Below are 22,367 nucleotides of genomic sequence, written 5' to 3' on the forward strand. Positions count from 1 at the left end.
TCAATTCTGGGCCTCGGGGAGCATGGCAGGGCTGTGGATCTCCCCCTCATCCTCCCGGAAGTAGGCTGGCTTTCCCTGGGCGCTGGGGGCCTGCTGGGCCTTCAGGGGGCACGAGGCCACCATATGGCTGATGCTCTGGCAGAAGTGGCACTTCTTGGGTTGGGGTGGCAGCCTGCACTCCTAGGCATGATGGTCTAGACCTCCACAGTTGTAGCACCTGTCTCCTTTAGATCCGTGCTTTTGCATGCTCTGCCTCTGTGGCCACCTCTCGCTGCCACCACAGAACACCCACCAGGCCCTGTGACACGGATGGATTCCAGGTCCTTGGCGGACTTCTTGAAGGTGAATTCCACTGCTTCACCCTCCTTCAGGCTCCGGAAGGCCTCCATGTGCAGCTTACTCTGGTGCACAAAGACATCCACGGGGCGGCGGCGAGGGGTGGGGGGGGTCGAGCACCGCCCCAGCGCGGGTGGTCATGTACAGGAAGCTGAACCCCATGCTCACCTTGAATCACTTACAGATGCCGGCCCAGTGCAGCAGCTGCAGCTCGTCCGCCGCCCGGGCTGCATCCTCCGGTGCCTCCTCGGGCGCCTTCTCCACCGCCTTGGTGCAGCCACCTGTAAACTGCTGGTTGGACACGGAGCCCATGGTCGTCGGCAGAGCCCGCGGCCCCGGGCCCCTAGTCGGGCGGCTGCTGGCCTCAGAGAAGTACGGAGGCCAAAGGAGCTTTTAGTTGCTTTTTAAAAAGAGATTTATTTATTTGAAAGGCAGAGTTACTGAGAGGCAGAGGCAGAGAGAGAGAGAGAGAGAATATCTTCTACCCGCTGGTTCACTCCACAGTGACCACAACAGCCGGAGCTGGGCTGATCTGAAGCCAGAAGCTAGGAGCTTCTTCCAGGTCTCCCACATGGGGGCAGGGGTCCAGAATTTAGCCATAGCAGAGAGCTGGATTGCAAGTGGAGCAGCCAGGATTTGAACCTGTGGCCATATGGGATGCCGGCACTGCAGGCAGCAGCTTTACCCACCATACCACAGTGTTGGCCCCACCTTAGTTACTTTCAAGTGGTATTGAACTATTTTTGTAGATAGCTTATGAAAACATATTTAAAACCCCAAATAGCTGTTCCATAGAATATAAGGTGCTAAGAGTACCAAAGTTTACATTTAGACACTTTTATCTCATTTACCTGTACCCAATTGACAATTAGCAATTACACCTAGCTGACTTAAGACACTGATATTATATCATAACTCTATCTGAATTAAGGTCAAAATTACATTTATATGGAATCTACTCCTTTTTCTAAAACTCTAGTTAGAAATCAGTGACATAGGGGCCAGCGCCGTGGCTCACTTGGTTAATCCTCCACCTGCGGCACCGGCATCCTTTATGGGCAGCCGGATCTAGTGCCGACTGCTCCTATTCCAGTCCAGCTCTGCCGTGGCCTGGGAAGGCAGTGGAGGTTGGTCCTAGTGGTTGGGTACCTGCAACCGTGTGGGAGACCAGGAGGAAGCACCTGGCTCCTGGCTTCAGATCAGCGTAGCTCCAGCTGTAGTGGCCACTGGGGAGGGGGGGTGAACCAACAGAAGGAAGACCTTTCTCTGTCTCTCTCTCACACTGTCTAACTATCTGTCAAATAATTAAAAAAAAAAAAAAAAGAAATCAGTGACATAAAACAGAGACTGCAAAATCCACTTTAGGGGCTGACAAGAACTGATCATCTATTGCTATTGCAGCTGGATCTGTTAAATCAAGTTGGAAAACAAGTTTGTCAAGTTACAAAGCAATATTTTTTAAAGGCAGTGATCTTCCTAGACTCAAAAAAGATAAATTCCTTTATACCTAATGTCCAGTTGCAGCTGAACTAAAATTCTCAGGCATGAGATTGTTATTTACCAAAGACATCTTTTTAGGTTTTAATTGAATTTGAGTCTAGTTTCCCACTGGACATTGTTCACATTAAGTTAGCTTTAAGGGGAGAGGACACCCATCAGAGCAGCTGAACACCCCTCCAGAGATTCCTAAGGAGGCAGAATAAAGGGCAATGACCTACAAGGAGACTCGTGAGAGCCCATGAAGAGGCAGGGTAGAGGGAGAAAAACTGGAGGCCTTGCAAAGAGACAATAACATTATACCCCAAAACCAAAAGCCAATCCTGGAAATGTCTAATCGGGCTGTCAGTCAAACCATCCTCAGGGATTAGGAGTCACGTTAGAGCTATCTCAAGAAGTCCAAGAGTTCATCATATGGATTGATCCATATATATTCAATAGCATATGAGGTTTTAGGGCCCAGATTCATGCCTAGAAATCATCACACCCCCCACCCAGACTAAATTACAACAGTGGGTAATGGTCACTGGCCAAAAACTCTCCTTCACTGGGATTAAAAGCCTCAACAGAGGTCAAAAGTGATAACAGAAGGAACTTTTAGCTCAAAATAGACCTAAGGACCTGTGACAGTCTGGAAAATTGTTTAATGCATACTGGAGCACATGCAGGGAAATAGAGGCAAGGAGCCAGTTAGGGAGCAGAGGTCTTTCTGAGTCAGGGAGTCAGAGTAGAGGGGCTGGCACTTTTCACAACTCATTTAGGCTAACTTCTCCATCCTCTAGCTTGTAAGCAGGCCAGATGGTGCTGTGGAAAAGGATGAGGTATTTTTCTTTAAGCTCAGGGGTAAAAAGAGTCCCAAAGTCTAAGGATGCATCCCCACAGAATGCCTATGCCTCCTGCGATGAGAGTATAAAAATAGATGCCTCACCAGCTCTTACCTCTCCTGAGTTTGAGATGCCTTGTTGCTGTGGATTCGTTCTAAGAGGAAGAGCATGGTGGAGGCAAGAGAAGCGGAGTCATGACTCAGACACTGGGAGTCGGGTGAAAGCAGACTAGAGGCGATGAGCTCCCAGACTCATTTATTTCAGTTGGTACAGCAGCTTATATAGGCGAGGCAGCCAATCTGGTCAAGCGGCAGTTTATTCCTTAACCAATCACAGTCTGTTTTCAGGCAGGCTCCTTGGCCAGGTGGGTTCCGAAGCCATTCCTGAGTAACTGACGCTCGCTTGCCAGCAGGCATCTTCACACGGCATTCTCATTCCACAATGTCTCTCAGAACTTTCCCAAAGCCTGTGGCTTCCAGAAGTGGCCTGAAGCCCACAGGGAAGGGGAGAGGGTGAGGATGGGATTAGTACGTGTTACCCATGCTCCCTCAGCCTGTCACTCCTGTAACCTCAGGTATATAGTAAAACATGCAGGGAGTGATCAGCTCCTTTTACTCATGGTGTGCTAGATTGAGCCACTGACTGGTCAAATATATATTATTGCTTTGTTCTCCTACATGAAGAAAAATAGTTGTTCTATGCCTCTTAACCTTGAGTCTTCTCTATCAGGCCAGATTTTGACAACGAGCCTTCATGGCAAGAGCCTTAGCAAACAAAGGTGCTTCAAGCTAGAGTGTGGAGAGATGTTACCATTTCTGGTTACCACCTAGGTTGGTGACTAGGTGGGTGAAGGGATAAAGAAGCAGAGTGGGGGAATAAAAATTCTTCCAGTAAACCTCCTCTGAGGTATGAGCTACATAGGAAGGTAGGGAATACCAGAGACATGCTGAGACTTATCTGCACAAGTTCTGGTCATGTGGGGAGCTGCATCTAATGGGACTCTAGATTGAAAAGCTACTGGCCTGCAAAAAGGATCATTGAACTTTAACCCAGAGCTAATGAACAAAATATCCACAAAATGCCTACTAATGGGACCAAGAATTCGAGTTTGTAAGACTCAGGTAACCTGGCAGGGTGCAGAAAGCATTTAGAGGAGCAGAGAGGTGGAGATCTTGCCGGGATCTGGGGTAAAGGAAAAACTCACTGAGGCATGGAGCCCAGAGCCCACAGCCTCGCTCCAAGCTGTGCCCAGTATCACTGACGAATTAGCCTCCAAGAAGGGAAGGACAGAATTACGTTTTCGGCCAACACCCTAATGGCCGCCAGGCCGATCCCGTGAAAGGAAGCTGAGTTGGACCACATCAACATTCCCAGAGCTGAGATGAGAAGTAGGAAGAGTGGAGCCTTGGGCTCTGCAGCTTGTGAGGACTCTAGAAGAGCAGGGGACTTGCTCCCTGCAGCAAAGTGCATTTCCCAGCCCAACACCATTCCAGCTGTCGGGGCCTGTGCCTGCAAGAGACCTTCTGGAAGCACTGGAGTGTAGCCCCAGCCAGAATCTGTCAGTTGTCTCGAGGCCTTCTCCCAGTCCCTCACAAGGGGCCAATCTACACCGGAGAAGAGAGGGGTTAGAATAGAGTGGCCAGAGTGGGCAAGAGAGGTTGCACAGAGTGGCGTGTGCTTCTTGGTCTGCCAGGACACCTGCCCAACTACTGGAGACCCAATGCCCCTCTGGGCTCCAGCAAGGTCTAAGAATCTGAGGTTTGGGCACTGATGGTCCTGCCCACTGAGGCATCCTGGGGCAGAGGAATTGACAAGCAGGGGCCCAAGATTTGTCGTAGACCTGGTGGAAAGAGGACCTTTTCCCTCTCCTGAGACCCATCCACTCCCGTAGAACAGGCCTTATCCCACCTCCCAGAGGTGTCAGACAGCCAGGGCCTCCCAAGAACTCAGGCCCTAGCCGAGTCCAGGGGGTTGCTTTGGCCTTAATCAGCAAGCCTGAGCCATGAGTCTTCAGTATGGCAGCCATGCTAATCGCTTTTAAATGGCTGATCGGGACCTGGTTTTTGAGAAAATGAGAGTTTCTATGGAGGAGAGTGAAATACACCAACAAAAGCAAGAGCTGTCCACATGCTCACTAGTCTGGGGGGATGACCCTGACACTGGTTGGAGTTGAACTTGAGTGGGATCCATCTCATGTTAGAGTTGCTATCCAAGTCACAGCACCAAAATGTAGGGGTGAGATGGCGGCAGCAAAAATATTATTACCTTGGTTCTTTGTCTCACATCGAAGAATTTCCAAACAGAAAGGCAAAGAGAAAAGCAAGATTTATTAGAGTGAGAGACCTCCAGCCAGAGTGGCATGGAGGGGGCTCCAAGGGAAGCAAAATCCCTATGACTTTCTCGAGACAACATATTTGCACTTACATTATAGTCAAAGTCTTAAGGGTTCTACTAAATAGTTAAGTAGATTTTCAGAAGAAAATAGGCTAGGGCTATAAATAACAATCAAATGAACAAGTGTTCAGTTTCACTACAGAGATTTTAAAACAGTCGTAATATCATAAAAAAGTACAGTTATATGTAATTTCTACCAATTTGGCAAACCAAACTTTGAGTTCAGCTCTGCCTAACTTTATTCCTTATTTCATCTGATCAATTCCAGTTGTTCTTCATTGGGGAAACACTGCAAGATATAGGCACAGGCAAAGACTTCTTGGAGAAGACCCCCGAGGCACAGGCAGTCAAAGCCAAAATTAACAATTGGGGTTGCATCAAATTGAGAAGTTTCTGTACTGCAAAAGAAACAGTCAGGAGAGTGAAGAGACAACCGACAGAATGGGAAAAAATATTTGCAAACTATGCAACAGATAAAGGGTTAATAACCAGAATCTACAAAGAGATCAAGAAACTCCACAACAACAAAACAAACAACCCACTTAAGAGATGGGCCAAGGACCTCAATAGACATTTTCCAAAAGAGGAAATCCAAATGGCCAACAGGCACATGAAAAAATGTTCAGGATCACTAGCAATCAGGGAAATGCAAATCAAAACCACAATGAGGTTTCACCTCACCGCGGTTAGAATGGCTCACATTCAGAAATCTACCAACAACAGATGCTGGTGAGGATGTGGGGAAAAAGGGACACTAACCCACTGTTGGTGGGAATGCAAACTGGTAAACCCACTATGGAAGACAGTTTGGAAATTCCTCAGAAACCTGAATGTAACCCTATCATACAACCCAGTCATCCCACTCCTTGGAATTTACCCAAAGGAAATTAAATTGGCAAATAAAAAAGCTGTCTGCACCTTAATGTTTATTGCAGCTCAATTCACAATAGCTAGGACCTAGAATCAACCTAAATGCCCATCAACATTACCCTGGGTAAAGAAATTATGGGATATGGACTCTATACAATACTATACAGTAGTAAAAAACAACAAAATCCAGTCATTTGCAACAAGATGGAGGAATCTGGAAAACATTATGCTGAGTGAAATAAAGCAGTCCCAAAGGGACAAATATCACATGTTCTCCCTGATTGGTGACAACCAACCGAGTACCAAAAAAGGAAACCTGTTGAAGTGAAATGGACACTATGAGAAACAGTGACTTGATAAGCCCTAGTCCTGACTGTTGATGAACAACTTAATACTTTATCCCTTTTAGTATTTTTTTTGTTCTACTTAATACTATTGGTTAAACTCTGTAATTAACACACAATTATTCTTAGGTATTTAAATTTAACTGAAAAGTGATCCCTGTTAAATATAAGAGTGGGAATAAGAGAGGGAGGAGATGTACAGTTTGGGACATGCTCATTCGGACTTACCCCTGATGGTAGAGCTAGAAACATGCTGGGGATTTCAATTCAATCCCATCAAGGTGGCATGTACCAATGCCATCTCACTAGTCCAAGTGATCAATTGCTGTTCACAATTGATCATAATGATAGGATTAAGAGTCAAAGGGATCACATAAACAAGACTAGTGTCTGTTAATATTAACTGATAGAATTAAAAACGAGAGAACGATCCAATACGGAAAGAAGGATACACAGCAGACTCATAGAATGGCAGATGTTGTAAAAGCACTCTGGCCTCAGAATCAGCCCTTAAGGCATTCAGATCTGGCTGAAGAGCCCATGAGAGTATTTTAGGCATGGAAAGCTAAGATGCTCTGGCAAAAAAAAAAAAAAAAAAAAAAAAAAAACTAAATGAAAGATCTCTGTGAGTGAGATCCCAGTGGAAAGAAGGGGCCATGAAAGATGGAGGTACCTTTCTCTGAGAAAAGGAGAGAACTTCCACTTTGACTATGACCTTGTCTAAATAAGATCGGAGTTAGTGAACTCAGAAGGTTTACATAGCCTTGGCAACTCATGACAAGAGCCTAGGGTGATTACTGACGCCATAAACAAGAGTGTCAATTGTTAATCAACAACAGGAGTCACTGTGCACTTACTACCCATGTAGGATCTCTGTCCTTATTATGTTGTTCAATGTGAATTAATGCTATACTAGTACTCAAACAGTACTTTACACTTTGTGTTTCTGTGTGGGTGCAAACTGCTGAAATCTTTACTTAATATATACTAAATTGATCTTCTGTATATAAAGATAATTGAAAATGAATCTTGAGGTGAATGGAATGGGAAAGGGAGCGGGAGATGGGAGGGTTGCAGGTGGGAGGGAAGTTATGGGGTGAAAAAGCCACTGTAATCCAAAAGTTGTACTTTGGAAATTTATATTTATTAAATAAAAGTTTTTAAAAATCCAGTTGTTCTTTAATATTTATCTATGTGAAAGGCAGAGTTGGGGGTGGAGGGAAGGAGAGGAAGAGTGAGAGAATCTTCCATCTGAAGATGGGCCAGGCCGAAGCCAAGAGCCATGAGCTTTTTCTGGGGCTCCTATTGTTGCTGTTGATTCCTTCTGAGAGGAGGAGCACAGTAGGGGCAAGAGGCATGGAGTCACAACATAGACACCGGGAGTCGGGTGAAAGCAGGCCAGAGGCAAGCAGCCCGCAGACTCATTTATTTCAGTTGGTACAGCAGCTTATATAGCCAAGGTAGCCAATCCGGTCAAGAAGTAGTTTATGCCCTAACCAATCACTGCCTGTTGCCAGGAAGGCTCCTTTTCAAGGTGGGTTCCGAAGCCATTCCTGAGTAACTGATGCTCGCTTGCTCACGGCCATCTTGGCATGGCCTTCTCATTCTACCACATCCCACATGGTGCAGGGGCGATCTTCTGCTACTTTCTCAGGAGCATTACAGGGAGCTCGTTGGAAGTGGAGCAGCTAGGACTCAGTGCAGTATTCTCATATGGGATGCTGGTGTTGCAAGTAGCACCTTAACCCCTTTTGTCACAACCCCAGCTCTTCTTTCTCAACTAATATCACTGCTGGATGCATTTGTTTTCCGACAGCTCCTGGGTAACAGAACCAGGAAAGGACAAGAAATATGAAAACAACCACAAATGACACAAGAAGCATTTGAAAAATACTTTATATCCAGTTTACTTAGTGACTTAGCTCCAACCAGCAGAATAAGTCTCATGAATCAGCTGACCGACATTAGATAATCAGCTTTTTTTCTTTAGGAAGTGATTATTCCAATTTCCCTAAGGCATTTATTTCATTGAAAAGATTAATTTTATTTATTTGAGAAACAGAGTTATAGGAGAGGTTAGAGCCAGAAACAGAGAGAGGTCTTGCATCCATTGGTTCACTCCCCAAATGGCTCTAACAGCCACAGCTGAGCCAAACTGAAGTCAGGAGCCAGGAGCTTCTTCCAGATCTCCCATACAGGTGCAGAGGCCCAAGGACTTGGGCCACATTCCACTGCCAGGCCACAGCAGAGAGCTGGATCACAGGTAGAGCAGCCAGGACTCGAACCAGCGCCAATAGGGATGCTAGCGCCACAGACCAGGGCTTTAACCCGCTGTGTCACACTACCATCCTCTACCCACAAAGCATTTACAATGAGATGGTTAGCTCTTTCACAGATTTTACCTTGGCAGGCCTATCCACTGTTGAGGGCACTTCTATCATCTAGAACATTTTCAACCAACACATGGAAATATATTTTAGAAAAATAATGAAGGTGACAAATTCCCAGTCAAACCAGTGAAATCTTGTGGTAAGTTCATTGCAGCACTAGCAAAATATGAGCAACTGGGAGAAGGAATTACTCTCTCCTAGCCAAGGGCCCCTAATGTGTAAGAACAGCAACAGCAGTGCAACTCACACACAGTGCCAAGGCCTGGCCTGAACAAGGTCAGGTTCAATTCACAGGGAGACTGGTACAGCATAGAGAGACCGCGGGCGGTTTCACCATGCATCTCCTTAGGGTCACAAACCACCACACGGAGGTCACATGGGAAACTTGTTCCCCAGTACAACATGAGGAAAACCATACCCACACTAACCACACCCCAGCGTCTATCCTGAGAACACACTAACAACACTCAGTGGCTCTGGCCGGATCCTCCTGGTGTCAACTCCAAGACACAGAGCTAAACGTTGCTTGCTGGGAAGCACTTTACCTTTTCCAAAGGAAGAAAATCAGTCCAATAAATACAACTGCCACAGCAATAGAGAAGACATAAATCCAAAAGTCATTATCCATGGCAGATTCTGCTGAGAGAAAGAGAAGAACGTTAAGAAAAAGCGAATTGCAAGAGCCAGTAAGACAACCCAACTGCTGCTAGGACCTGTGTGCTTTGTGTCATTTGCCCTCTGCCACGTGCTTCAGCATCACCAATCCTATCACATACACCGTGACACATCATTGTTTCATCCCTTGTCAGAAATGCACTGTAATACGGGCACAGCACACCACGGACACGGGCCACAGGCATCTTCAGAGCTTCTGTAGCCACCACTTCATCTTCTCTCACTTACACACATACCTCCCCAACCCCTCACACAAACACATACACACACACAGCATATTTCCTATTCACTTGTCTCCCACACACCTGCATGCACACATCTAGAACACATACTCATACATACCCTTACTTCCAAGAATAATTCCTTTATCCTCTAGGAGCACGCAAGGTCCCATCTGGTACACCTAGAAAAACATCCCCCCAGGACCTCTGCCTTCCCTACCCCTCCTAGCTCCGGAAGATGCACCTGCCCAGCAGAGTCATTCCTACCCAACACTAGAGACCTGATCAGGTCACCCCGGATGAGGTCAAAAACCTCCCACCTTGCCAGCAGGAGGGGCTCTGTCCTGAGTTGTGTTGTCCTAAGGATCTGCTAGGCCTGGCTAAACCCCCAGGCAGCTGTAGGACCCCTCCACAATGGCCATATATCCTGGGGACTCAGCCCTTGAGACAGGACCTCTAATGTGGCCTCTGCCAGCCAAAAGTTCATAGTAGATCTGGATCCTGCTGGAAGGGATGTTGCAGGCTGGTTCCTGGCCCCTGCTAGCCCCTTCTCTGTAGGGGATTTGGGCAGGATCCTGTCCCCATCCCCCATCATCAGGCCAGCTTCCCACTCCAAGACACACAGACCATCCAGACCTAACCCTGAAGGTGCCATAAGCTGATGAGCAGCCCTGTTTCGACTGGACAACTATTATCACCACTCTCTACTGACCAGACATCTGGTGTAGGGACTTAGTCTGGGCTGCTGATTCAGCTGGGCAGGGCCTGACCCCAGCTTGTTCCCTCCAGCCCAAGCTTTCTCTCCTTCCCTGTCAATCCCAAGAAAAGATCCTTGAGGCATCCAACAATTTAAGTTACACTCCCTCAAGGTGGCGGGAAGCGCCATGTCCAGAAAGATGCTTACCTGTCTCAATCGCTGGAAGACTGAACCGCTGGGACGTGTGCAAGGATACGTGTCCCACCACGCACTGGTAGATGGCCCCATCAGCTTCCACTGGGGACTTCAGTGTCAAGTAGCTAGTAACATTAAACGTCCCATCCTCATTCTTGACCGGAGGGCCAGTGAAGACGCCTTCAGAAATCTGTAGGTGCTGGGGAGCCTTCTGGGTCCACTTCTCCCAAGTTATGGTAATGGGTTCAGGGTAGAAGCCAGATGTCTTGCACTCCACACGTGCGTATCTGTTTTCTTTCGTTGGGGCTTGGTCCAGAGTTACTTTGCCAGCTGGGGAAGCTGCCAGGAGAGAAGAGTCACACAGCCTCAGGCCCAGAGCTCAGCCATCCTTTCCTGCCCTCACAGCTTCTGCTATCTGGCTTCCCTGGTGCCCACATGTCTGTCCATCACCGCTACTGGCCAAGACGGGACCAGATCCACGAGATGGCCACTCTGCTTAAGACCGAGACCGAGGTTGGGTAATTCTGCAGCCATGCCAGTCCTGACATGCTGGGAAGCACTAATGTACCACACCAGACAGTGGCTCCCTGAAGGGAGGCAAGCACAAGCTTATGACCAGCCTGAGGTCTGACACGTAGCACGACCGCAGGAGAGGGGAGTGAACTGATGGCACTCACATTCAGCTAACCGTCATCATGCCAGCGCTCCATGAGTCTCTTAGCTATTTTGCATCATGCACACCTTGGAGAATCTGGAGAAAATCTTGGACCACTGTGGTGGTACAGACTCCTAATTGCTGCCTAATTTCCAGTCTGTGTTTTTGGTTAGATGTAACACATCCAGATTAAAGCTACATCACCCAGCTTCCACTGCAAGTCAGCGTGGCCATGTGAACTTAGGGTCTGAGGGTTCCAGGCACAATCAAAAGTGGCAAGAGCAACTTGCAGAAAGCCTGCCTAAATAGAAGTGTGTCCTGAAGAAAAGGGCCGTGGCCGTCGCTCCCGTTCCCCTTCAGCATCCTTCTCCCCTTCACCTAGGAGGCAGCAGTGATGACTCAGGCAATTGGGTCCCTGACACCCACATGGGAGCCCTGGCTGCGGTCCTCTCTCAACCCATTGGGAGCATTTGGGGAGTAAACCAGTGAGTGACAGCTCATTAGTATCAATGAAAAAACTTGTATCAAATGTATCACACTGGGGTTGGCATCGTGGTGTAGTGAGTAAAGCTGCTGACTGTGGTCCAGCATCCAATATGGGCACCAGTTTCAGGCTCAGCCGCTGCACTTCTGACCCAGCTGCCTGCATACATCTTTAACAAACAGTGTGCCAAACTAACACAAGACATCAATAATGGCAAGGGCTGTGCATTAGCTTTACAAGTTTTTAAATCACACCAAACCAAATAGCTATGCATACTAGAGGTTGGTTTTTGTTTTTTTAAGATTTATTAATTTGAAAGGCAGAATTACAAAGACAGAGAGGGAGAGCTTCCATCAGCTGATTCACTCCCCAAAGGCCACAAAAGCCAGGACTGTCCACGCCAAAGCCTGGACCCAGGGGCTTCTTCCAGGTCTCCCACTTGGGTGCAGGGCCCCCAGGAACTTAGGCCATCTCCTGCTGCTATTCCAAGTATGTTATCAGGGAACTGGATCAGAACTAGAGCTGCCAGGACTTGAACAGGTGCTCATATGAGATGTGCAAATGCAGGCATCGGCTTAACACACTATATCCCACGGCCGGTGCCTTAATTTTTTAGTAAATGTAAAACTCTCCTAGAAAAAAATAAAGTCCATTATTTTTTCAAAAATCATTGTTTTTGGTTCTCTATCTGATGCAGAGGAAATGAATCCTAACTAACATATATCCCCACTCCCAAAGTCAATATGTCACAATATTCAAGGTCTTATGTACAGTCACGGAGGGCTCACAGACAGTGTTCCCTTATTAGTACTGAACTGTGTCCCTCTACAATTACCATGTCCCCCAAATTTCTAGCATCTCAGAATGAGACTGTACTAAAGAGAAAACTCAGCTTAAATGAGAACACTTGGGTAGGTCCTCATCTAATCTGGCTGGGGTCCTTAGCAAACGAGGAAATAGGGACCCACAGATTGTTGTGTGAACCACCCAATCACTAGTGTTTCATTATGGCAGCCCCAGCAACATACCCACTAAGTCCCTCCACATATTAGCAGGTCACTTTTTCCAAAATATATATATAAATATATTCTTAACTTTCACACATGAGAGAAAACATGCAGTATCTGTGAGTGTCTGGCTTATTTCACTTACCATAATAACCACCAAGTCCATCCATTTGGCTGCACATGGCATTACATCCTTTCATTTAAAGATTTCTTTATGTATTATGAAAGAGCAAAACAACAGAGAAAGAGGGAGAGGGAGAGGGATGGGGAAAGAGAAAGAGAGAGAGAGAATGAGAGCGAGAGCAAGAACGAGCTTCCGTATACTGCTTCATTCCCCAGATTACTGCAACAGCCCGGGATAGGCTGGGCCAGAGCGAGGAGCCAGGAACTCCATCCTGGTTCTCCCACATGCATGGCAGGAGCCCCAGCACTTGGGCCATCTTCCACTGCCTCCCTGGGCACACTAGCCAGGAGCTGAACTGGAAGTGGAGCAGCCAGACTTGAACCGGCACTCTGGATATGGGATGCCAGTGGCAAAACCCACTGTGACACAACCCAGGCCCCAGATGTGGGCATCTTCACCGCTAAGCCAAACCCTGGCCTGTGTTGCCTTTCTCTGAACACCTTCCTCCCTGGTCCCCTTAATGGCCATGGTAACTGACTCCCACCAACAGTGTGTCAGGGTACCCTTTTCTCTACGTTCTCACCAGGGTGCATCAGGCCTTTTTGTACTGGAAGACAGTGGAGCTCAAAGATGGATTCAGGGGATGTTTTTGTCCTGGGAACTTTTCTTCCTCACTGCAGGCACTCAACTGGAGGTTTGCACTTGTTGTCCTATCACACGGCCCATTTCACATTGGGAAATCCAGGCCCAAAGATATTAAATGACAGATGCACTCAGTGTGGAAGCAAAGAGCTGGCATGGGGGTCACTTCTGAGAGCCACAGCCCAGCTTCCCTCTCCTTTCCGAGGTAGCTCTTCAGTGAGTCTGACTCCCACCCCATATGGGAATAACGTAATGATCACCATGGCCGCCTTTCTCTGCCCACGCACAGGGAATGAAGCTGTGCCCTGACAGTCACTTCCCCTGCGTGTTTTCATGGCATCTTCCCAACAGCCCTCCCGGGCAGACGACTCCCCTTGTTCAGACAAAAGGGCACTGAGATTCAGAATGCCTAATAGCTTGCCCAAGGTTGTCTAATTCTACCAAAGCCCAGGACTCAACCCACGTCTGATCCCCGGGCCCCTGCTCTAAGCCTTGCTCCACCCGAGCCCCAGCACCAGGGCAAGGAACCGCAGGGCGCTGCCCTAGGACACTCACCCACAACTTCCACCTGGACTACGCCCTCTGCCTTCTGGGGGGTGACCACCACCTCACAGCGGTACTCTCCGGCTTCCCTGAGCTGGATGCCAGGCAGCCGCAGTGAGGCGTCTCCCCTCTCCAGCAGCTCAAGAGGCACGCTGGCTCCAGGTCGGAATGCTGCTTGGTGACCGCCATAATACTCATACAGCCTGGCTTCCATTTCCGATCCTCGAATCTTCCGAAACCACATGACACCCATGATGCTGCTGTCCAGGAGTGGGGAACCGGGGATCTTACAGTAGATGGTGACATCGCCATTGAGGAACACGACCTGAGTCTTCCCTGCCATCTCCACTTTCAGAAAACCTGTGGCGACAGGAGAACTCAGTTATAGGAGCCCCTTGGCAAATAACAGGCCCGCAGCTCAAACACAACCACATGAATGGCAAGCAAATTCCTTTAGGGCATGGATAGGGAAGGATTCGGGACAAGGGCCCTTTGTCCATGGCCCTGCTACAGTGGTAAGTGGAGGGTTCGACCCCCGCCCATACATCAAGATGGCTCCTGCTGATATGAAGCCCAGGAACTGGTCTATCCACGAGAAAGCATGAGGCAGATGAACGAGCAAACGAGCTGATTGTTAGCAAAGTATTTTATTGAAAAGTACAGAGGGACTGAAAGCTAAGGGGCAAAGTTCCCAGTGAAATAACCAGGAGGAGCTTCTTCCCAGGAAAAAGTTGTGAAAGGAAGTCATCTGGGGGTTTTATACCACTGGAAAATTGGGCCGTGGACTTTTCAAGAAAAGCACTTCTTGTGTGGTCACCTCATCCTGCCTTCTCGTGTCCTATTCCTCCCATTAGGCTTCCTCTTGGATGGAGAACAGGTTCTGTCTTGGGGCCTTCTGCAGGAGGAAGTGGGGTTTGCCTTCCACAGCAGTTCCAGCCACCTGGCCTTCTGCGTGGCCTTGGCACCTGAGTGCACTTTTCTACAGACTCATCCACAAATTTATTTATTAATTTATTTTTAATGGTAAGCTTTTTTTTTTCAGTACCAATCAGTCTTCATTTATTCATTGTACTTCCCCAAGGAAAGGAGAAGGGATGGGAAAGTCAGCCAGGTCTCCCACATGGGTGCAGAGGCCAAAGCACTTGGGTCATCTGCTGCTGCTTTCCCGGGTGCATTAGCAGGGAGCTGAATCAGAAGTAGAGCAGCTGGGACTGGAACCCGTGCCCACGTGGCATGCCAGCACTGCATGCAGCCGCTTAACCTCCTACACCAGAGCACTGACCCCCTAAACAGGCATTTTGATCAACACATTCTTGGCCATCGAATATGGACAACATGATCCAACACAAAAGGGAAACTTCTCACCCTCCACTATAAAAAGGGCAGTCCAATACCAACTGTTACAGAATTAAAGTCACATGGAAAACTTTCACCAACTGCATGAACTGTCTTCTCGGAGGCGTCCTCCACAGAGAGATCTCGCTTGGCCTCCTGGTCAGTCCCTGGAAGCATTTCTCATCTTCCACCCAGGGAAGACAACCAGCTTTCTCCACACTTGCCTGCATGTCAGCTTTAATGTCTTCTACAGAACCAGGTCCTTTGGGCGCTTTAGGAGTGTTTCCTGCCTTTTGAGGGATTGCTGACCTTTTGATGTTGGCGTTGACGGTTTTGAGCCCTTCCCATGCTGGCTGGATTTTGTGACTTTTGGCTGGGGTATCTCCTATACAGCTGCTTCTTCAGTCTCCTCCTCATCGTTATCTCCATCGCCGCCACCTCCATCAGCGGCAGGTTTTGCTTTTCCTGAGGTACCTTGCTGCACCCCTAGGAGCAGACTGCCTTCCAGATTTGCTTAAGAGTCTCACATCCTCCTCTTCTTGAGTCCACGTCTTCCTCCCTGGCCACTAAGGGCCGTCCACTCACATGCACAGGCCCTGAACCACACTTCAGCCTGAAGACACGGGTGGTGCTATTTCAAAGCCACCCAGGGAAACCGCTGGCCATGCATTTCCAAAATTGCCAGGGTGCCTGTAACTGGACTGGCCGCATCATTCATTGCTTCTGCCTCAACAATGTGACGTGCATCCTGTGCACCAGCACCAACTGGACATCGTTAATATAACAAGTGCTGATTTTTCACTGTCCACTTCAAAGTGAGACTCTCTGTTAGCCTTTACTTCACAACCAGAAAGATAGTTCTGGGGCCTCGTGTCCATGTCCACTGATCTTCCACGGGGCAGAGGCATGCACTGGGCTAGGAGAGCAGGTGGACAGAATCAGCCACCCACTGCCGCAATAGAACAGCCGGGCAGACTGGGCCACGCCAGGCTTTTAATCTTTTTGAAGCTGTTGTACATGAAATTGCTTTCTTAACTTTATTTTCAGAGTGTGCACTCAAATGCTTAGAAATACTATTTATTCGTTTTGTTATCATCAGGCAACTACTCTGTTTAATGTCTATATTTTTGCATTTATTTATTTGAAAGGCAGAGAGAGAGAGAGAGAGAGGTCTTCCATCCCCTGGTTCACTCCACCAAATGGCTGCAAAGGACCCAGCTGCACCAGGTGGAAGCCAAGAGCCAGGAGCTTTTCAGTCTCCCACCCTGGTGCAGAGGCCCAAGCTTTTCCAGGCTTAGCAGGGAGCTGGATGGGAAGTGGAGTAGTCGGGACTCAAACCGGCATCCACAGGGATGCCAGCGCTGCAGGCTGTGGCTTTAACCCCCATTTTTACTCTCTTTAGAGCTTACTTCTGTTTCTCAAACTGGGGGAAACAGCATATGCGTTTACAGACATACATGTCGCGTGTGTGTATATGGCATAAACGCTTATGGCACAAAGCCTTTCCTCTCTTCACTCTGCCTTCAAGATCCCGCCAGAGCGCTAAGCCTGCAGTTGAGGCAGCCCCTGGCTCTCTGGAGGCCACAGCCGGCCCCGCCCACCCACCCCCCATCCCCTCCTCTCCACTGGCCACACCCAGAGGGTCTCCCTCATCCCACTCCCCATCACCACCACCTAGCATCGCCAAGCCTCTCTGGCCATTGGCCCGTGTTCTGTTCTCTCTCCTATTCAGCCCTGGTCTCCAGTTAGTCATGCCTTAGAGTACTCCATTTTCAGTCGTTCCGCCTCCTGGCGGCGCCGTGGGTCGTGCAGCTGGCGGCGCCGTGGGTCGTGCAGCAGAGCCGGGCACACAGTTCACCGGAACCCAAGGAGCGGGGCCTGACTTGGGCGACCCCTAAAGCGCACACTCTTAGGACACAGTCTGGGGGCTGTCACCCGGCACACAGAATGCCTTCAGGACAGTCACCTGTGGAATCGCTACCCGAGTCTGTATTTCACGAAGCAAGGCTCCGAGGCGGGCTGGCGACGGCAGCGTCCCGTCCCCACGCCCTCTCCCCAGACCCCGGGCCCCCCCACACCGCACCGTCCCCTCCGCTCCCTGGCCCTACCTGTCGCCCCCAGCGTGCCCCACACTGCCAGTAGCAGCGGCGTCGGTCCGAGCCCGCTCGCCATTCACTCAGCCGCTCTGCGTTCCGTCCTCTTGCCGTCCGCTCCGCAGGTGCCGGCCGCTGAGCAGAGCACTGCTGTCAATGCTTCCGCAGCCGGGGGCGGGAGAGGAGACGGGTCTTCTGCCGCGGACGCGAGCTCAGGGCGCAACCCCCAAGTATGAAACGACTCTGGAAACCCTCTGGAGTAGCCGGCGACGCCTGGAGCCAGATGAGGCACGTGATTACGCTGACAACCAGACGCGGCGCGCGGCTCTGCGACGCGCGGCTCTGCGGCACGCCTCCCTACGATTGGCGTGGACTCTCGCGGCTCTCGGAATTTGGGATCACCCACGGAAAGCCCCCGACCTGGAGAGGGGACTCCGGGCACCAGGTCCGAGCCTGAGGCGCTGTTCGCAACGAATGAGCTCAGAAACCCAGCGCCAGGGGGCGGAGCGGCTCGCCCGGCGGCCTTGAGCTTGGCCGCGGGGGTGGGGGTGGGGAGCGGGCGGGCGGGGCGGCGGTCCCCGCTGTAGGCGTGGTGGCGGGCCGGCGGCGCTCACAACACTGGAAACACCTCCTTTCCTGGAGGTCTCTAAACCCCGAGAGGCAGAGAGAGATGTCTGGAGGTGAGAGACCAGCAGAGCGTGCCCGTCCCCCAGCTCCCTCTCAGCAGGAAGCTGGCTCAGCCAGAGCTCAAACCCAGGACTCCCATATGGGCTTCTCACCCGCCCTGCATTCTTCCCACTTTGTCAAACGTCTTCTCCCCCACGGAATGAAAAGGCAAATACTACATATTTTTCGGGTTTTACGTGTGCCGTAATTAAAGATGAATCCCTGCACACAATAACTGAAATAATAGTTTTAACAAAAACTTACCCTGAAAAATTGATGGAACATTTATAAAACGAATCCAAGTATACCAACTGCTGTAGTGTAAAGTCTGTCTTTCTCATTCTCTATCAAATTGAAATCCCAATATTTGTAGTTTGAAAAACAGTCCAAACTCTAAATAAGCCAAAAACAAATCAAAATGCCTTCAGGCTAATGAAAATTTTTTCGTTTAGAAATTAACAAAGCATTTTCAGTCACATACTTATAAAGATTGCTTTTGTAACTCAGCACTTAAAGAGAAAATTATTTTAATTCCCCCCAACTTGGTAATAATAAAATCAAAGGTCCTTAAAATCCTGACTTTAAATTAAGATGTGTAGCCTTCACATTAAATGGTCCTAAAACACTAGCTTCCTTCATTTATTTATTTATTTTAAAGACTTATTTTATTTTTATTTGAAAGAGTTACAGAGAGAGGTAGAGACACAGAGCGAGGTCTTCCATCCGCTGGTTCACTCCCCAGATGGCCACAATGGCCAGAGCTGAGCCCATCTGAAGCCAGGAGCCAGGAGCTTCTTCCAGCTCTCCTACGTGGGTGCAGGGTTGGGACATCTTCTGCTGTTTCCCTAGGCCACAGCGCACAGCTGGATCAGAAGAAGAGCAGCTGGGACTAGAACTGGCTCCCATAAGAGATGCCTACACTTCAGGCCAGGGCTTTAACTCGCTGCACCACAGGCTGGCCCCAGCTGCCTTCATTTAAAGGAAAAGCAGTGAAGGAAATGTTTTCTCACGGTTTAATTGCACATGCAATTTTGTTTCCAGAAGACACTGATGGTCTTCTATACAGACCTATTCTAGGCACAAGCATTTAAATACACACCCACATATTCCAGCCAAAATGCTGTTCCTTCAGTTACAGGCCACATAACTTGGTACGCATGTAGCAGGATGCCTGCACCGAGACAACACACCAAGACCTCCTACCAGGAAGCAGTCTTTTATTATGCCGGCTTAAGGCCCAGGTGATTTTGTTTTTTTTGTTAAGATTAATTTATTTATTTGAAAGACAGAATTACAGAGAGAGTTAGAGCTAGAGAGAGAGAGAAAGGTCTTCCATTTCACTGGTTCACTCCCCAAATGACCAGTGGCAGGATGATCATCGTCATCCTGGAGGGAGTGGTGGAAACCACAGGCATCACCACCCAGGCCCCACCTCCTACCTGGCCGACGAGATCCTGTGGGGCCAGCAGGAGAAGCAACAGCACACAGGTGCAAGGCACGCGTCAGAGCCGTTCTGAGCTTTCTTCAGCTGATCAGCTCAGCTAACCCTTGTCTCTGAGTCACATGACTCCTCTCATGAAATGTCATTCTTTGTAGCATAAATATAATATATAATATATTATAATATATAATGATATATTATAATATATTATATATTAATGTATAATACATATTATAATATATGTTATATAATATATTATATAATATATAATTAATCTATATTAGTGAATATTATAATATTCATTAATATATAATACATATTATAATATATAATATAAATATAATATATAATATAAATATATCATACCTCTATCTGAATTAAGTTCAAAATTACATTTATATGGAATCTACTCCTTTTTCTAAAACTCTAGTTAGAAATCAGTGACATGGGGGCCAGCACCGTGGCTCACTTGGTTAATCCTCCGCCTGTGGCGCCGGCATCCTTTATGGGCAGCTGGTTCTAGTACCGACTGCTCCTATTCCAGTCCAGCTCTGCTGTGGCCTGGGAAGGCAGTAGAGGTTGGCCCAAGTGCTTGGGTACCTACACCCGCATGGGAGACCAGGAGGAAGCACCTGGCTCCTGGCTTCAGATCTGCGTAGCTCGGGCCGTAGCAGCCACTGGAAAGGGGGGATGAACCAACAGAAGGAAGACCTTTCTCTGTCTCTCTCACTGTCTAACTATCTATCAAATAATTAAAAAAAAAGAAAGAAATCAGTGACATAAAACAGAGACTGCATGCCGGCGCCGCGGCTCACTAGGCTAATCCTCCGCCTAGCGGCGCCGGCACACCGGGTTCTAGTCCCGGTTGGGGCGCCGGATTCTGTCCCGGTTGCCCCTCTTCCAGGCCAACTCTCTGCTGTGGCCAGGGAGTGCAGTGGAGGATGGCCCAGGTGCTTGGGCCCTGCACCCCATGGGAGACCAGGAAAAGCACCTAGCTCCTGGCTCCTGCCACCGGATCAGCGCGGAGCGCCGGCCGCAGCGCGCCGGCCGCGGCGGCCATTGGAGGGTGAACCAACGGCAAAAGGAAGACCTTTCTATCTGTCTCTCTCTCACTGTCCACTCTACCTGTCAAAAAAAAAAAAAAAAAAAAAAAAAAAAAAAAAAAAAACAGAGACTGCAAAATCCACTTTAGGGGCTGACAAGAACTGATCATCTATTGCTATTGCAGCTGGATCTGTTAAGTCAAGTTGGAAAACAAGTTTGTCAAGTTACAAAGCAATATTTTTTAAAGGCAGTGATCTTCCTAGACTCGAAAAAGATAAATTCCTTTATACCTAATGTCCAGTTGCAGCTGAACTAAAATTCTCAGGCATGAGATTGTTATTTACCAAAGACATCTTTTTAGGTTTTAATTGAATTTGAGTCTAGTTTCCCACTGGACATTGTTCACATTAAGTTAGCTTTAAGGGGAGAGGACACCCATCAGAGCAGCTGAACACCCCTCCAGAGATTCCTAAGGAGGCAGAATAAAGGGCAATGACCTACAAGGAGACTCGTGAGAGCCCATGAAGAGGCAGGGTAGAGGGAGAAAAACTGGAGGCCTTGCAAAGAGACAATAACATTATACCCCAAAACCAAAAGCCAATCCTGGAAGTGTCTAATCGGGCTGTCAGTCAAACCAGCCCCAGGGATGAGGAGTCACGTTAGAGCTATCTCAAGAAGTCCAAGAGTTCATCATATGGATTGATCCATATATATTCAATAGCATATGAGGCTTTAGGACCCAGATTCATGCCTAGAAACAACCACCACCACCCCTAGACAAAATTACAACAGTGGGGGCAATGGTCACTGGCCAAAAACTCTCCTTCACTGGGATTAAAAGCCTCACCAGTAGTCAAAAGTGATAACAGAAGGAACTTTTAGCTCACTAAATAGGCCCAAGGACCCTGTGACAGTCTGGAAAATTGTTTAATGCATACTGGAGCACATGCAGGGAAATAGAGGCAAGGAGCCAGTTAGGGAGCAGAGGTCTTTCTGAGTCAGGGAGTCAGAGTAGAGGGACTGGCACTTTTCACAACTCATTTAGGCTAACTTCTCCATCCTCTAGCTTGTAAGCAGGCCAGATGGTGCTGTGGAAAAGGATGAGGCATTTTTCTTTAAGCTCAGGGGTAAAAAGAGTCCCAAAGTCTAAGGATGCATTCCCACAGAATGCCTATGCCTCCTGCGATGAGAGTATAAAAATGGAAGCGTCCCTCAGCTCTTATCTCTCCTGAGTTTGAGATGTCTTGTTGCTGTGGATTCGTTCTAGGAGGAAGAGCATGGTGGAGGCAAGAGACAAAGACACCGGGAGTCAGGTGGAAGCAGACTAGAGGCAATGAGCTTGAAGCCTCATTTATTTCAGTTGGTACAGCAGCTTATATAAGCGAGGCAGCCAATCCAGTCAAGGGGCGGTTTATGCCCTAACCAATCACTGCCTGTTGCCAGACAGGCTTCTTTGTCAGGTGGGTTCTGAAGCCATTCCTGAGTAACTGACGCTCGCTTGCCAGCAGGCATCTTCACACAGCATTCTCATTCCACAATGTCTCTCAGAATCTTCCCGCTGTCTGTGGCTTCCAGAAGTGGACTGAAGCCCTCAGAAAAGGGAAGAATTGAGGAGGGGTTAGCACGTGTTACCCATGCTCCCTCAGCCTGCCATGCCAGTATCCTCAGGTGTATAGTAGAACATGCAGGGAGTGATCAGCTCCTTTTATTCACAGTGTGCTAGACTGGGCCTCGGACTGGTCAAATATATATTGTCACTTTGTTCTCCTACATGAAGAAAAATAGTTGTTCTATGCCTCTTAACCTTGAGTCTTCTCTATCAGGCCAGATTTTGACAACGAGCCTTCATGGCAAGAGCCTTAGCAAACAAAGGTGCTTCAAGCTAGAGTG

At 48.4% G+C, this 22,367-nt stretch overlaps 1 protein-coding gene and 1 pseudogene across 1 annotated transcript; both read right to left on the reverse strand.

Moving 5' to 3' along the window:
* On the reverse strand, nucleotides 1-745 carry LOC138849391 (protein lin-28 homolog A pseudogene; annotated as a pseudogene).
* LOC138843203 (natural cytotoxicity triggering receptor 3 ligand 1-like) lies at nucleotides 738-17,818 on the reverse strand. The gene is made up of 5 exons (XM_070072780.1): nucleotides 17,342-17,818; nucleotides 13,911-14,258; nucleotides 10,456-10,782; nucleotides 9,201-9,291; nucleotides 738-8,084 (listed from the first exon to the last, which is right to left on the reverse strand). The coding sequence occupies exons 1-5, from the start codon at nucleotides 17,403-17,405 to the stop codon at nucleotides 8,042-8,044; spliced, it is 873 nt and encodes a 290-aa protein (XP_069928881.1). The 5' UTR covers nucleotides 17,406-17,818; the 3' UTR covers nucleotides 738-8,041.
* Nucleotides 17,819-22,367: the final 4,549 nt, after the last annotated feature.

Source organism: Oryctolagus cuniculus, chromosome 1, assembly GCF_964237555.1.
Source record: "Oryctolagus cuniculus chromosome 1, mOryCun1.1, whole genome shotgun sequence".
NCBI classification, from domain to species: domain Eukaryota; kingdom Metazoa; phylum Chordata; class Mammalia; order Lagomorpha; family Leporidae; genus Oryctolagus; species Oryctolagus cuniculus.